This window comes from Dipodomys merriami, unplaced genomic scaffold (assembly GCF_024711535.1).
Source record: "Dipodomys merriami isolate MVZ:Mamm:240054 unplaced genomic scaffold, mDipMer1.0.p SCAF_130, whole genome shotgun sequence".
Lineage (NCBI taxonomy): Eukaryota > Metazoa > Chordata > Mammalia > Rodentia > Heteromyidae > Dipodomys > Dipodomys merriami.
The window spans coordinates 1,090,073-1,103,419 of record NW_027202605.1 but is presented as its reverse complement, the minus strand read 5'-3'; the positions used below and the strand labels follow the sequence as shown (position 1 = coordinate 1,103,419).

The 13,347-nt window shown below is 46.8% G+C and overlaps 1 protein-coding gene across 1 annotated transcript in view; it reads left to right on the top strand.

Moving 5' to 3' along the window:
* Window positions 1-13,347, top strand: part of LOC138824966 (polypeptide N-acetylgalactosaminyltransferase 10) — a 251,441-nt gene that overhangs the window by 232,297 nt on the left and 5,797 nt on the right. The window contains exons 8-10 of the mRNA XM_070019359.1: window positions 990-1,097; window positions 9,149-9,370; window positions 11,061-11,177. Coding sequence (XP_069875460.1) covers window positions 990-1,097; window positions 9,149-9,370; window positions 11,061-11,177 — 447 coding nt within the window. The remainder of the gene's footprint in view (window positions 1-989; window positions 1,098-9,148; window positions 9,371-11,060; window positions 11,178-13,347) is intronic.

The following is a 13,347-nucleotide window of genomic DNA, read 5'->3' as shown; positions in this document are numbered from 1 at the left end:
CCTTATGAGAACCTCCATTACATCATGAACTCTGACCCCTCACCTTCATCCAGCCATTCAAGGTAGCAAGGGCTCTTTTTGCACAGAATTGGGATATTGGATGTCTCTTATGACAAACGTTCTTCCCTTCATCCATAAGAGGGAGACTATGGAAACAGGGTTAAAAAGAATTCCCAGGACTGGGAATGTGGCTAACATGCAGGAAGTCCTGGGTTTGATTCCTCAGTAACACATACATAGTAAAAGCTGGAAATGGCGCTGTGGCTCGTGTTAGCCTTGAGCAAAAGAAGCTCAGGGACAGTGTCCAGGCCCTGAGTTCAAGTGCCAGGACTGGCACACATAAAAAATAATTCCCAGATGTCAAGCTGGGCACCATTTTAGGCTCACACCTGGAAATCCTAGCTATTCAGGAGGCTGAGATCTGAGCATCTCTGTTCAAAGCCAACCAGTGAAGTCCGTGGGACTCTTATCTCCAATTCACCACCAAGAAGCTGCAAGTGGATGGATGTGGCTCAAATAGTAGAATGCTAGCCTTGAGTGAAATCACCAAGGGGCAGCATCCAGGCCTTGAGTTCAAGTCCCATGTGGGTACTACAATAAAACTACGTTAAAGTTGGGGCTCCCCTCTTACTAGCTCAGGCCTCAGACAAGTATCTGAGCTTCTCTGGGCCTTGTTCTTCAGGAAACTCTCAGCTCTCGCTCTCTCTTCTCTCCCCCCTCTCCCCTTCCCTGCTCCCTCTCTCCCTCTGCCTCCCTCTCTCCCTTATACCTCTCCCCCCACCCTCATCCCTCTCTACCTCTTTCTACCTCTCCTCTCTCTCCCTCTCCTGAAGCTACTACTGTCTTCTCTTGCCACTAGTTCTGGGACCCTGACTGCCCTGCTGAGATGTTCTCTGGGGAATACTGAGCTGTGATCGCCTGCCCCTTGCATGGGGAAATGGAGGCACACACAGCAACTTTTTTTTTTTTCTTCCCTTCTCACTGTGCAGGTGTGGATGTGTGGGGGACGCATGGAGGACATTCCCTGCTCCAGAGTGGGCCATATCTACAGGAAGTATGTGCCGTACAAAGTCCCCGCTGGAGTCAGCCTGGCCCGGGTAAGGAGGGGCTGAGGGGCGAGGGGGGGTTGGGGACAGGCTGGGAGGGACAGTTGGCTGTATGGGTTACTAGATATGAAGAGATGCCCCTTTCTCCAGGTGAAAGCCAATTATTTATTTATTCATGGTTGTAGGGCTTGAACTCCGGGCCTGGGCACAGTCCCTGAGCTCTTTGGCTCAAGGCCAACACTCTACCACTTGACCTACAGCACCACTTCCAGTTTTCTGGTGGTTCAGTGGAGATAAGGGTCTTATGGACTTGCCTCCCCTGGTTGTCTTTGAACCAAGATCCTCAGATATCAGATTATTGAATAACTAGGATTACAGGCATGACCCAGTATGTAGTGAAAGCCAATTTAAAAGGAACTTACCTAAAATAAACCTTCACGTGGACACTTTATAGGCTGTGTGACATTGGAAAATTCACTTAACTCCTCTGAGCTTTTGTTGAATGAGAGCTAATTCTCTCCAGCCCTTAAGCACTGCCAGGAAAATGGTAGCAACCATGGAGAGTCGCAAAATAGGTCAGGTAAAATACTTTTTTTTTTTCTGATCCTGAAATCAATTGAACCCAGAACTTCACACTTTCTAGGCAAGTGTTCTCCCGCTGAAGCTCCGTCCCTATTTTCATATGTTTAGGTTAATTTGGATTCAATATGAATGTGTATGTCTGTGGGAGACTGATTGTATCTACAGCCTTAGGGAGGGAGTTGCCTATCAATCACAGCAAACTTGCAATTTCACAGATTTTTTTTTTACATAGGCCGAAGGTAGAGTAGATCCAGCCAGGTGTAAGCTAAGTGGTAATACAGATCATGTAAGTGATTCAAAGTTCCTGGGGGATGATGAGGCTGATAAATAAATGGCAGATTTCTCTTCTCCACATTCCCCACTATCATCACCCAACAAGATACGTCAGGCTTTCTGTGGCCAGTGGCTACAAAAGGAAACCCATTCACTGGGAAATTTGGGGTTTTGTTGTATTTTTTGAGGGACGGTATTAAGGGTAAGGTGTAAGTTTTGCGGTGGGAAGGAAGAAAATCAAGATGACCATAAAAGAAAACAAAGGAGGGGCCTCCCCAGAGGGCAGCCTGGGCTGTGGGGAGGTCTGGAGCCCCTTGAAAAAGTCTATGCACAGTTTTGCTCAGGTGATGACCCCAGACGCCACCCCCCACCCCCCACCCGAGGAAGCTGGGTGGGAACCGATTTTTGGCTGCATTCGGCCTCATCTTCCTCTGCCCAGATCACTGCCCCCTCCTCCTCTCTTCACACTGACAATCTAGATGCCAGTCATGGGAAGAGAGCAGATTCCCCCACTCTGGGCAGGTTCATCTATGGTGGGAGCAGAGCTGTGCTACTTTGCCACCTGCGTGGAGGGAAAGGAGGTCCGGCAGTGCCTTCTAGTGGTAGAAGTGTCTAACAACATCCTGACGTCCGTCGCAGGAATTGGGACCTTTGGGCTCCCCCAAGGACTCCAGCAGTAAGTCAGCAGACAGTCTTTTCTGCAAGGCCAAAACAGAACTCTTGCCACTACAGAGGGTCTAGGGACACCGACCTCTGAGCAAGAGACCCTGGAGCATGCTTTTCGAGAGCAAAAACCCCCTCCTGTAAGAACACCCCACACCTCCTGTTTATCAAAAGGCAGATGAATGCCCTGGGAAATGGCTAGCTGTCAAAACAGATGCTCCCTTGTAAAGCTTTACCTGTAATCCTAGCTACTCAGGAGGCTGAGATAGGAGGATCATGGCTGAGATAGGAGGATCACAGTTCAGAGCCAGTCTTGGCTATGAGATACTTGTCTCCAATTAACCAGAGAAAAAAGACAGAAGTGGAGGTGTGGCTCAAGTGGTAGACCATCAGCATTGAGTGAAAAGGTTGGAGCAAACTGATCCTGAGTTCAAGCCCCAGTACCAACATGAAGAAGAAGAGGAGGAGGAAACAGTAGTTGTGCTGCAGACAGGAAGAGACTTAGAACCAGGAAAGTATTGAGAACAAGCAACGAAATTCATGAAAATTTTCTGGCTTTCCTTGATGAACAAAGATATGTGAGGAGACAATGTAAAGTTCTTTTCTTGGGTCTAATCAGCTACACAAAAGTTCAAGATCTTAGAGTGAGGACTTACTTAGCCATGTGTTTTATACATGCAGTATTGACTGTCACTGGCAGACACGAGCCAAGCTGTTGGGTGCACAGGTGAGAAAGGGAGAAATTCTATGCCCTAGGAGTTCAGATGTGTCAGGCCTGGGAGCAGTTGGTGGGTTTTTTAACTTGGGTTTAGCAGTTCTGACATTTGAATTCAGGAATTCATACTTGCTAGGCAGGTGCTGTATAGCTGAACCATGCCTCCAGACCTTGGGCACAATTTTACATTAAAGACAGTCTTATGGGAAGAGAAAAGGTGCTGAATGGACTGTACACAAAGGAAGGCATGTCTCTATGTTGGGCTGAGTTAAATAAATGGAGGAGTCTGGTGCCCTGCCTACCCCTGAGGCCCAGGACTCCCCAGCCCTGCTGGCGTGGTTGCCACCATCGGGGTGGTGACACCGAGCAGCAGGCCTGCACTTCCTTCCTAACCTTGATCTGACCAACTGTACTCCCATTCTCAAGTTTGTGGACGCCTTCCATTATGACAAGCTCTGGTCTCAGGCCCAACTCTTCATAGCACATAGTTCCCAGCAGTTGGGCAGGATGGATACCATTCAGAAAGAGATCCTAGCAGATCCTACGCTGGCCCAGCTGCTGGCTGTCCTATACCTGCACAGTCTGGAGTGAGCCAGGGGCTGGGAAGGTGGCTCAGTGGTAGAGCGCTTGCCTTGCATGCCTGAGGCCCTGGGTTTGATTCCTCAGCACCACATAAGCAAAAAGAAAAAAGCCAGAAGTGGCGCTGTGGCTCAAGTGGTAGAGCGCTAGCCTTGAGCTGAAGAGCTGAGGGACAGCGCCCAGGCCCAGAGTTCAGGCCCCACGACTGGACCAAAAAAATATATTAAAAAATTAAAAATTAAAAATAGAGAGTGAGCCAGCCGGGCGCTGGTGGCTCATGCCTGTAATCCTGGCTACTTAGGAGGCTGAGATCTAGGGATTGAGGTTCCAAGTCAGCCTAGCAAGAAAGGCCATGAGTCTCTCATCTCCCATGAATCACCAGGAAACTGGAAGTGGAGCTGTGGCTCAAAGTAGTAAAGCTCTAGCCTTGAGCAGAAGAGTTAATGGACAGTTCCTGTCTAGGCTCTGAGTTCAAGTACCTTGACCAACAAAAACAAATAGAGAACTATTTGCCACATGGCCATGCTGTAGCTGGAGCCTGTACCCAGAGAGCCAGGTCCCAGTACTACCAAAGTCTCCAAGGGACTACCTGGACAGACCAAAAGCCATTGTAAAAAAAACACTACCTGGACATTACTGCCAGGGCCCTGCAGGTGGCGCTATGGTGACACATTGCACAAGTCTAACAACAGCAGCGCCCCTCTGTCTCATCTTTAGATGAGATCCCATGCTAGAGGCTGGGAATGTGTGCCAAAGAGATGCTGATCTTCTTTGGACATTCCCACAGATTTTTTTCCTCTGTTGTGATCCAGACACAGAGATGATTTACAAAGTGCCATCATCACCTTTGACCTCTCTTGCTCAAACTACAACTGTCACCCCCTTAGTTGTTTATATCTCTCCAGACCATGGACATTCTGTCCAGCTGCCCAACCCAGAAAAGATGTCCAGGTATATAAACCAGCCACCGGCAGGCAGCTTGCTGTAGGGGGGAAAGGAGGGGCGCCCTGAATGGACATGGCATATCTGAATGGCTGCATTTCAGGTGGATGAGACCCTATGACTAGAATCAGATTGAAGGAAGTATCATGCCACCTTGTTCAGAGAAATTCATGGGCATTGGTGCTCCCCTAGCCCATTCCTTTATACCCTTCAACCTAGTGGTAATTCAAAACTTGTTCTTCTTTTTTTTTTTTTTTTTTTCCTCTTGGCCTTTGGGCTTGAACGTAGGGCCTGAGTGCTGTCCCTGAGCTCTTTTGTACAAGGCAAATGCTCTACTATTTCGAACCCCAGTGCCACTTCTAGCTTGTCTCCCAGACTTTCCTTCCTGGTCTGGCTTTGAACTGCGATTCTCAGATCTCAGCCCCCTGAGTAGCTCGGGTGACAGGTGTGAGTCACCGGTGCTTGCCTCTCAAAATTATTTTTATGCCCTCAACAGTAAGTACAAGTTCTGCTATGATCCTGCTTGTTTCTCTGAAGCTCTGTGATTTTCAGGAAGTCTTAAGATCTGTGTCATAAAGATCTACAACCGAGTTAGGGCAGAATGGAGATGGATTAACAATATTCCCATTGAGTCAGACACCAGCCACTTTACCATGTTATCAAACATGAGTAAAAATTATTGCTTATCTTCCTCATGCACTTCCCAATGGAAAAAAGAACAGAGTGACTAGATGATTATGATAGTAGAGGAAATTAAAATAAATATTTCATTAGGCCTCTTGCAGTTTGACTCAATTTTTTTATTTTTTGCCTCTCAGCTTCTGCCTTGAACCTGGCTAAATATTCTTTTAGTCCATGAGTTTGAACTCGTGGACTCATGCTAGCTCGGTAGGTGCTCTACCATTTGAGCCACATCCCCAGCCCCACCTTTGTTTTCTTTCTGAAGTAGGTGACATTTACCAAGTGAATCTAGTACTGAATGGGACATAGAAGGATTTGGTGAGCTGGACTCTGATGCCAGAATCTCAAGCTGTTTCTGATTACGATTTTTGGGGGTTCAGGAGTACCTCAGTTGAAATGCACAGGCTCAGCACAGTTTATTATAACTCAGTTGAAACCCTTAAGATGTTTTACTATCATGAAAACTAGCTTAAAGAGATACACTCTTCTGTAGAAGATAGTAGTTTAGAAATGGACTTTTTGAGGTGGGGGGAATCATGGCGCTTGAACTCAGGGCCTTGGTCACTGTCCCTCAGCCTTTTTGCCCAAGGCTAGTGCTCTACCACTTTGAACCACAGCTCCACTTCTGGTTTTCTGGTGGTTAATTGGAGATGAGTCTTTCAGACTTTCCTGCCTAGGCTGGCTTTGAACTGTGACCCTCAGATCTCAAGATTATAGGCATGAAGCACCAGTGGCTGGCAAGAAATGGTAATTTAATGTTGCAAAATGTTAGTACTCAGGTCAACCTATTTTTAACTTACTGTCCTAAAAGTCCAATATTGCTTATATTTTGTTATACTAGTTTAGTCTCCTACTAAATTTTGCATTCTATTTGGGGTCACAAGTGCTGTTTGTTTATTTTTAATTTTAGGGTGTTTTTTTAAATAGAAAAGTGATTAGATATGAACTGCTAGATAGTGTTTTGAAAGAGTATATTTTCTTTCAAAAAATATGGTAGGTTTCCAGAGTATTAAACTACATAGGTTTTTTTAAAGAATAAAATGCGTTCTAAGCCGGGCGCTGGTGGCTCACGCCTGTAATCCTAGCTACTCAGGAGGCTGAGATCTGAGGATCGCGGTTCAAAGCCAGCCCGGGCAGGAAAGACCCTGAGACTCCTATCTCCAATAAACCACCAGAAAACTGGAAGTGGTGCTATAGCTCAAGCGGTAGAGCGCTCGCCTTGAGCTGAAGAGCTGAGGGACAACGCCCAGGCCCAGAGTTCAAGCCCCATGACCGACAAAAAAAAAAAAAAAAAAAAAATGCGTTCTAATTTGCTCAGGTTTTAGTTTGCTTTTCTTCCCAACTGTGAAGAAAAAAATATATGCTTGCATTAGTGTGACAAAATGGTGATTTCATTTATCAGTAATGTCTGGGAAATGGGCAGGCAGGACTGGTTCACACCTGTAATCCTAGCTACCCAGGAGGCTGAGATCTGAGGATCTAGGTGTGAAGACAGTCCAGGCAGACAAATCTGAGAAACTCTTCTATCCATTTAACCAGCAAAAAACTGGAAATGGAAGCATAGCTCAAGTGGTAGAATGCCAGCCTTGAATAAAAAAGCCAAGTGAGAGCATAAAGCCGTAAGTTCAAGTCCCAGTACTAATAATAGTAATAATAATAATAGTAATATAGGGTTGTCATTTTTATTGGTTATCCTACTTTATAATAAAAATAGCCAGAGCCTTCAATCCTCAAACGATTATTAGAAATTCTAATGATAGATTATACCATTTGATTATAAATTGTAATTTGTTTTTACTCCGTCACATGGCCAGAATTCTTTTAGCTCTTTAGTCAAAAGGTGACAGAAGCACAACTCAAAAATGGCTTCAGGGGGACTGGGAATGTGGCCTAGTGGTAGAGTGCTTGCCTAGCATGCAGAGGTGCTGGGTTCGATTCCTCGGGACCACATACACAGAAAAAGCTGGAAGTGGCTCAAGTGCTGAAGAGCTCAGGGAACAGCTCCCAGGCCGAGTTCAAGCCTTTTGACCAACCAAAAAAAAACTTCAGGGGATTCGTGGCTTATGTAACTGGAAAGTTCTGGAGTAAGTTAGCTTCAGGCATGGCTGGATTCAGTTGCTACAAGACCCCATTCCTCAGTCTGCCCTCAACAATGCCTCATTCAGAGTTGATTTCATTCTCATACACCAGCAGCCATTGTTAGGCCAAACAAACAAAAGAGCAATTTACCAACAGAGCCGTTCTACCGAATAATTCTAGCAGATTCCAAGGCTAATTACTATTGGTTCTAATTAGCTTGGCTTAGACTATATGCTTACTGTACACCAATCCCTGTGTCCAGGGTGGGTGTATTCAGTTGGTCAGGTGGGGCCCTGCACCTTTCCACCAGCCACAAGAACTGGCAGTGAGACAGTAGCTCCCCAAAAGAAAACTGCCAGAGGGCTGTCAATCAGGACGCTGTGGGAAATGGGTGGGTCAAACATCCAAACTCTTTTTGTTTATGTTGTTGATCGTCGGACTTGAACTCTGAACCTGGGTGCTGTCCCTCAGCTCTTCAGCTCAAGGCTAGTGCTCTACCACTTGAGCCACAGAGCCACTTCTGGTTTTCTGGTGGTTTATTGGAGATAAGAGTCTCACAGACTTTCCTGCCTGGCTGGCTTTGAACCATGATCCTCAGATCTCAGCCTCCTAGGATTACAGGCATGAGCCACTAGCGCCTGGCTAAACATCCCAACTCTTAAGTTGTAGAACCACAGAGCTTGTGCCTGAATCCTGTCTACTCAAAAGGTTGAGATGTAAGGATTCCAGTTCAATTTCCAGCCTAGGCAGGAAAGCCCATGAGATTCACATTCAGTTAATCAGCAAAAAACTGGAAATGGGGGTATGGCTCAAGTGGTAGAGCACCAGCCTTGAGTGGAAACATCTAAGGGACAGTACCCAAGCCCTGGGTTCAAGCCTCAATACCAGCATTCACACACACACACACACACACACACACACACACACTTATGCATAAGTAATCAGACTATGCTGAAGTGTTGCATTCAGGGATATATTGTGAAAAAGCCCATCATTGGTTCTTAATCTGAGCATCACAATACTTACATTGTTGCTAAGCTAAGCAACACAGTCATATAGGGCCAAGTTTGTGGGGGGTTTTGTTTTTGTTTTCTTTTTTACCAGTCCTGGGGCTTGAACTCAGGGCCTGAGCACTGTCCCGGAACTTTTTTTGCTCAAGGCTAATGCTCTACCACTTGAGCCACAGTGTAATTTCTGGCATTTTCTGTGTATACAATACTGGGGAATCGAACCCAGAGCTTCATGAATTCAAGGCGAGCATTCTACCACTGAACTACATTCCCAGCCCCTGGGGCCAGTTTTGTTTTAGGTTTTTTGTTCTGTTTTACTTAAGGGATCAAACTCAGTAGCTGACAGTTTTGCACACTGGCTGGCACTCTACCACCTGAGCCACGCCCCCAACCCTGGACCACTTTTTTTATATGTAGCCTGTCACTGACTGTAACTGACATCAGTGTGTCCCTGACTCTACAGGAGGCCACCGTAGTGGTAGACCAGAGTCAGGATGCCTTTTCTACCCCACACCCTGGCCTGGCCTTCTGGGTGAGCCTGACCCTTCCCTCACCCCTCATTCCTGGCCCTTCCCCAGAACCTGAAGCGAGTGGCGGAGGTATGGATGGATGAGTATGCAGAATACATCTACCAGCGGCGGCCAGAGTACCGCCACCTATCTGCCGGGGACGTCGTAGCCCAAAAGAAGCTCCGCAGTTCTCTCAACTGCAAAAGTTTCAAGTGGTTTATGACCAACATTGCCTGGGACCTGCCCAAGTTCTACCCGCCTGTTGAGCCCCCGGCTGCAGCCTGGGGGGAGGTGAGTTCGTCAGTTGGCCCTGGCTAAGGGACCCACAGAGTCCATGTCAAACGCAAACGGGAGAAAAAGACACTAGAAAGACAAAGGGATGCTTTTCTTCTCTCCTATCTTTACTCTTATCTGCATGGGATTTATTTTCATTTTATTTTGTTGTTGTTCCCCTGCAATGTCACGTTCTCTAAATATACACAAACTCACACCTCTTTTCTTCTTTTGGTAGCATATATAACTTGTACAAGGAGGTTTCGTTGTGACTTTTTTCAAATTCTTATTATCAAGGTGATGTACAGAGGAGTTAGAGTTTGCATAACTCAGGTAATGAAGTTGGGCATTGGTGGCTCACGCCTGTAATCCTAGTTACTCAAGAGGCTGAGATCTAAGGATCACGGTTCAAATCTAGCCCAGCCAGGAAAGGCCATTAACCACCTAAAAACTGGAAGTGGAGCTGTGGCTCAAAGTGGTAAAGCACTAGCCTTGAGCTAAAAAAAAGCCCAAGGACTGCATGTAGGCCCTGAGTTCAAACCCCATGACCTCTTCCTTCACTCAGTTTTCCCTCCCATCCCCCTCCACAAGTTGTATAGTTCATGTTTTTGAAGTTCATTTTGATAAATAATATTTTATATGACCAGATGCACATAGGAGGCATACCTTTGTGTTCCTTTGGTCTCACAGTGTGTGAATGAATGCCTAACAACCTGTAAAATTTATCATGCCCCAGTATATTTTAGAGCTGTGTTACACATATGTGAGAAAACATGCATCGTTTACCTCTCTGAGCCTGGCTTACCTCACTTAACATGATTTGTTCTAGGTTCATTCATTTCCCTACAAATGACATAAACTTATTCTTTCTAATGGCTGTGTAAAATTCTATTGTGTCTGCGTACCGCATCCTGGTAACCAGGGCCAGGAATGTGGCTTAGTGGTGGAGTGCTTGCCTAGCATGCATGAAGCCCTGGGTTCCATTCCTCAGTACCACCTAAACAGAAAAGGCCGGAAGTGACGTTGTGGTTCAAGTGGTAGTGTGTTAGCCTTAAGCAAAAAGAAGCTCATGGACAGTGCCCAGGCCTTGAGTTCATCCCAAGACTAGAAAAAAAAAAAAATCCACATTTTTTTTTTTTTTTTTTTTTTGGATCCACTCATCTATTGTAGGACATCTGGGCTATTTCTGATTTTTTTTTTTTCCTGGTCCTGGGGCTTGAATTCAGGGTCTGCACACTGTCCCTGAGCTTTCTTTCCCACCCCTCCCCCCATTGGCCTCTCATTGCAAGCCTCAGATCTCAGCCTTCTGAGCAGCTGGGATTAGAGCTGTGAGCCACTAGAGTCCAGCTTATGTCCTTTTCTAGTAGCATCCAAGGTATGATCCCCACAACCTCTTCTCCCTGGATCTCTGGGAATCAAAATAAAATTGGATTCCTGAATCTGTTGAATCACAGTCTCCGGTTGTGAGGCCTGAGAGGCAAACTTTTAGCCTGTACACACGTGCACACACACACACACACACACACACACACACACACAGAGGCCTGAGTCAAGCACAACAAGCATTTGGGGTTCCTCTCTGGATGACTGTCCTCTGTGAAAGGTGGGGGGGGGCGCACTTCCCCTTCCTACATGAGAATATTTCACCATGAGCCATCAGTCTCTGCCTTGAGGGAGTTTCACTGTTCACCCCTCCCCTCTCCCTCAGATTCGCAACGTGGGCACCGGGCTGTGCATAGACATGAGACACAGCTCCCTGGGCTCCCCACTGAGGCTGGATAGCTGCGTGCGGGGCCGCGGGGAGGCCGCCTGGAATAGTATGCAGGTAAGAACTCTTCCTTGGGACTGATGATGGGTTTTCTGGATCTTGGTTCCCAGGGGTACATGGGGGGGGGGGTTGTTCTATCTTTCCCAGTCCAAGTTGGTACCAGAATGCTGGTCATGGCCACCAACACAGGAAGCCTCCCTGAGTTTCTGGGATCCATCTTGTGTTGACTAACCCTGCGTCCACCGAGGCTAACATCCTCATTGTGGATCTTCTGCCATCTTGGCCACATGCAGTGATCAAATCCTATAGATGGGGTTTCAGAAGAATGCTGAGGATAGGCAGAAACTCCTTAGTATGCTCACTTTCTGTTGCTATAACTGAATGTCACAGACTGGGTGATTTACAGAGAAGAAAGGTTGTTGGTTTTGGTTTGTTTTTTGTTATTGAGGAGATTTTTTTTTTCTAGTCCTGGGGCTTGTACTCAGGTCCTGGGCACTGTCCCTGAGCCTCTCTATGATCAAGGCTAGCACTCTACTACTTGAGCCACAGCACCACTTCTGGCTTTTTATATTTATATGATACTGAGGAATTGAACCCAGGGGCTTCATGCATGCTAGGCAAGCATTCTACCACTAAGCCACATTCACAGTCTTTATTTCTATTTATTTAATTTTTTTTTTACCAGTCCTGGGGCTTGAACTCAGGGCCTGGGCACTATCCTGAGCTTCTTTTGCTCAAGGCTAGCACTCTAACACTTGAGCCTCAGTGCCTCTTCGGGCTTTTTCTGTTTATGTGGTACTGAGGCATCAAGCCCAGGGCTTCATGCATGCTAGGCAAGAACTTTGTCAGTTATGAGGCCTGAATTCTGGGCCTGGGTGCTGTCCCTCAGCTCTTTAGCTCAAGGCTAGCACTTTACCACTTGAGTCATAGCACCACTTCTGTTTTTTCTGCTTATGTGGTGCTGAGGAATCGAACCCAGGGCCTCATGCATGCAAGGCAAGCACTATACCACTGAGCCACCTTCCCAGCCTGTTTTTTTTCTTTTTTTTGGTGTTTGTTTTTTTAATAGTTTTTTGTTTGTTTTTTGCCAGTCCTGGGGCTTGAATTTGGGGCCTGGGCACTGTCCCTGAGTTTCTTTTTGTTTTTTGGGGGGGTTCTGGTCATGGGGCCTGAACTCTGGGCCTGAGTGTTGTCCCTCAGCTCTTTTTTTGGGGGGGGGGGTCTGGTTGTGGGTCTGAAATGGGCCTGGGCGCTGTCCCTCCGCTCTTCAGCTCAAGGCTAGCGCTCTACCACTTGAGCCACAGCACCACTTCCGGCTTTTTTTTTCTGCTTATGTGGTGCTGAGGAATCGAACCCAGGGCCTCAGGCATGCAAGGCAAACGCTCTACCACTGAGCCACCTTCCCAGCCCATGTCCCTCAGCTCTTCAGCTCAAGGCTAGCGTTCTACCACTTGAGCCACAGCGCCACTTCCAGCTTTTTTCTTTTTGCTTATGTGGTGCTGAGAAATCGAACCCAGGGCCTCGGGCATGCAAGGCAAGCGCTCTACCACTGAGCTACCTTCCCAGCTCCCCTGAGTTTCATTTTGCCCAAGGCTAGCATTCTACAACTTGGGCCACAGCTCCACTTCTGGCTTTTGTGTGTGTATACAGTAATTTATTGGAGTTTTAATAGTCTCATTGACTTTCTTGCTCAGGCTGGCTTCGAACTATAAGCCTCAGATCTCACCTTCCTGATAGGCATGAGCCACCAGCACCCAGTTTATTTAGATAACATGGGTCCAGCATGGGCTGCCTTCTATTAAGGGCCTTCCTGTGGGTGCTGATGTGACAGAGGGAGCCACATTGAGAAACAGCATGCTTCCCAACTCCTAGAGTCACCAACACAGTCCCAGCCCTGCCCCACACCCTGTTCTAGTCAGTCTTCCAGAGATCCTGCCTCCAAATATCATGCAGGGTTAAGTTTCCAATTTAGAAATTCCAGCATTCCATCATTCCTATGGGGACTTCAGATAGCATAGCCAGCAGCCAGATGCTTCTCCCACTCCCTCTGAAATCAGCCTCTCCTTTTTTCTTGATTGCCAGTACTGGGCTTGAACTCAGGACCTGAATGCTATCCCTTACCTTTTTTTTTTTTTTGGATCATAGGGCTTGAATTCAGGGCCGAGGCACTATCCCTGAGCTCTTGTGCTCTACCACTTTTAAACACAGCTCCACTTCTGGTTTTCTG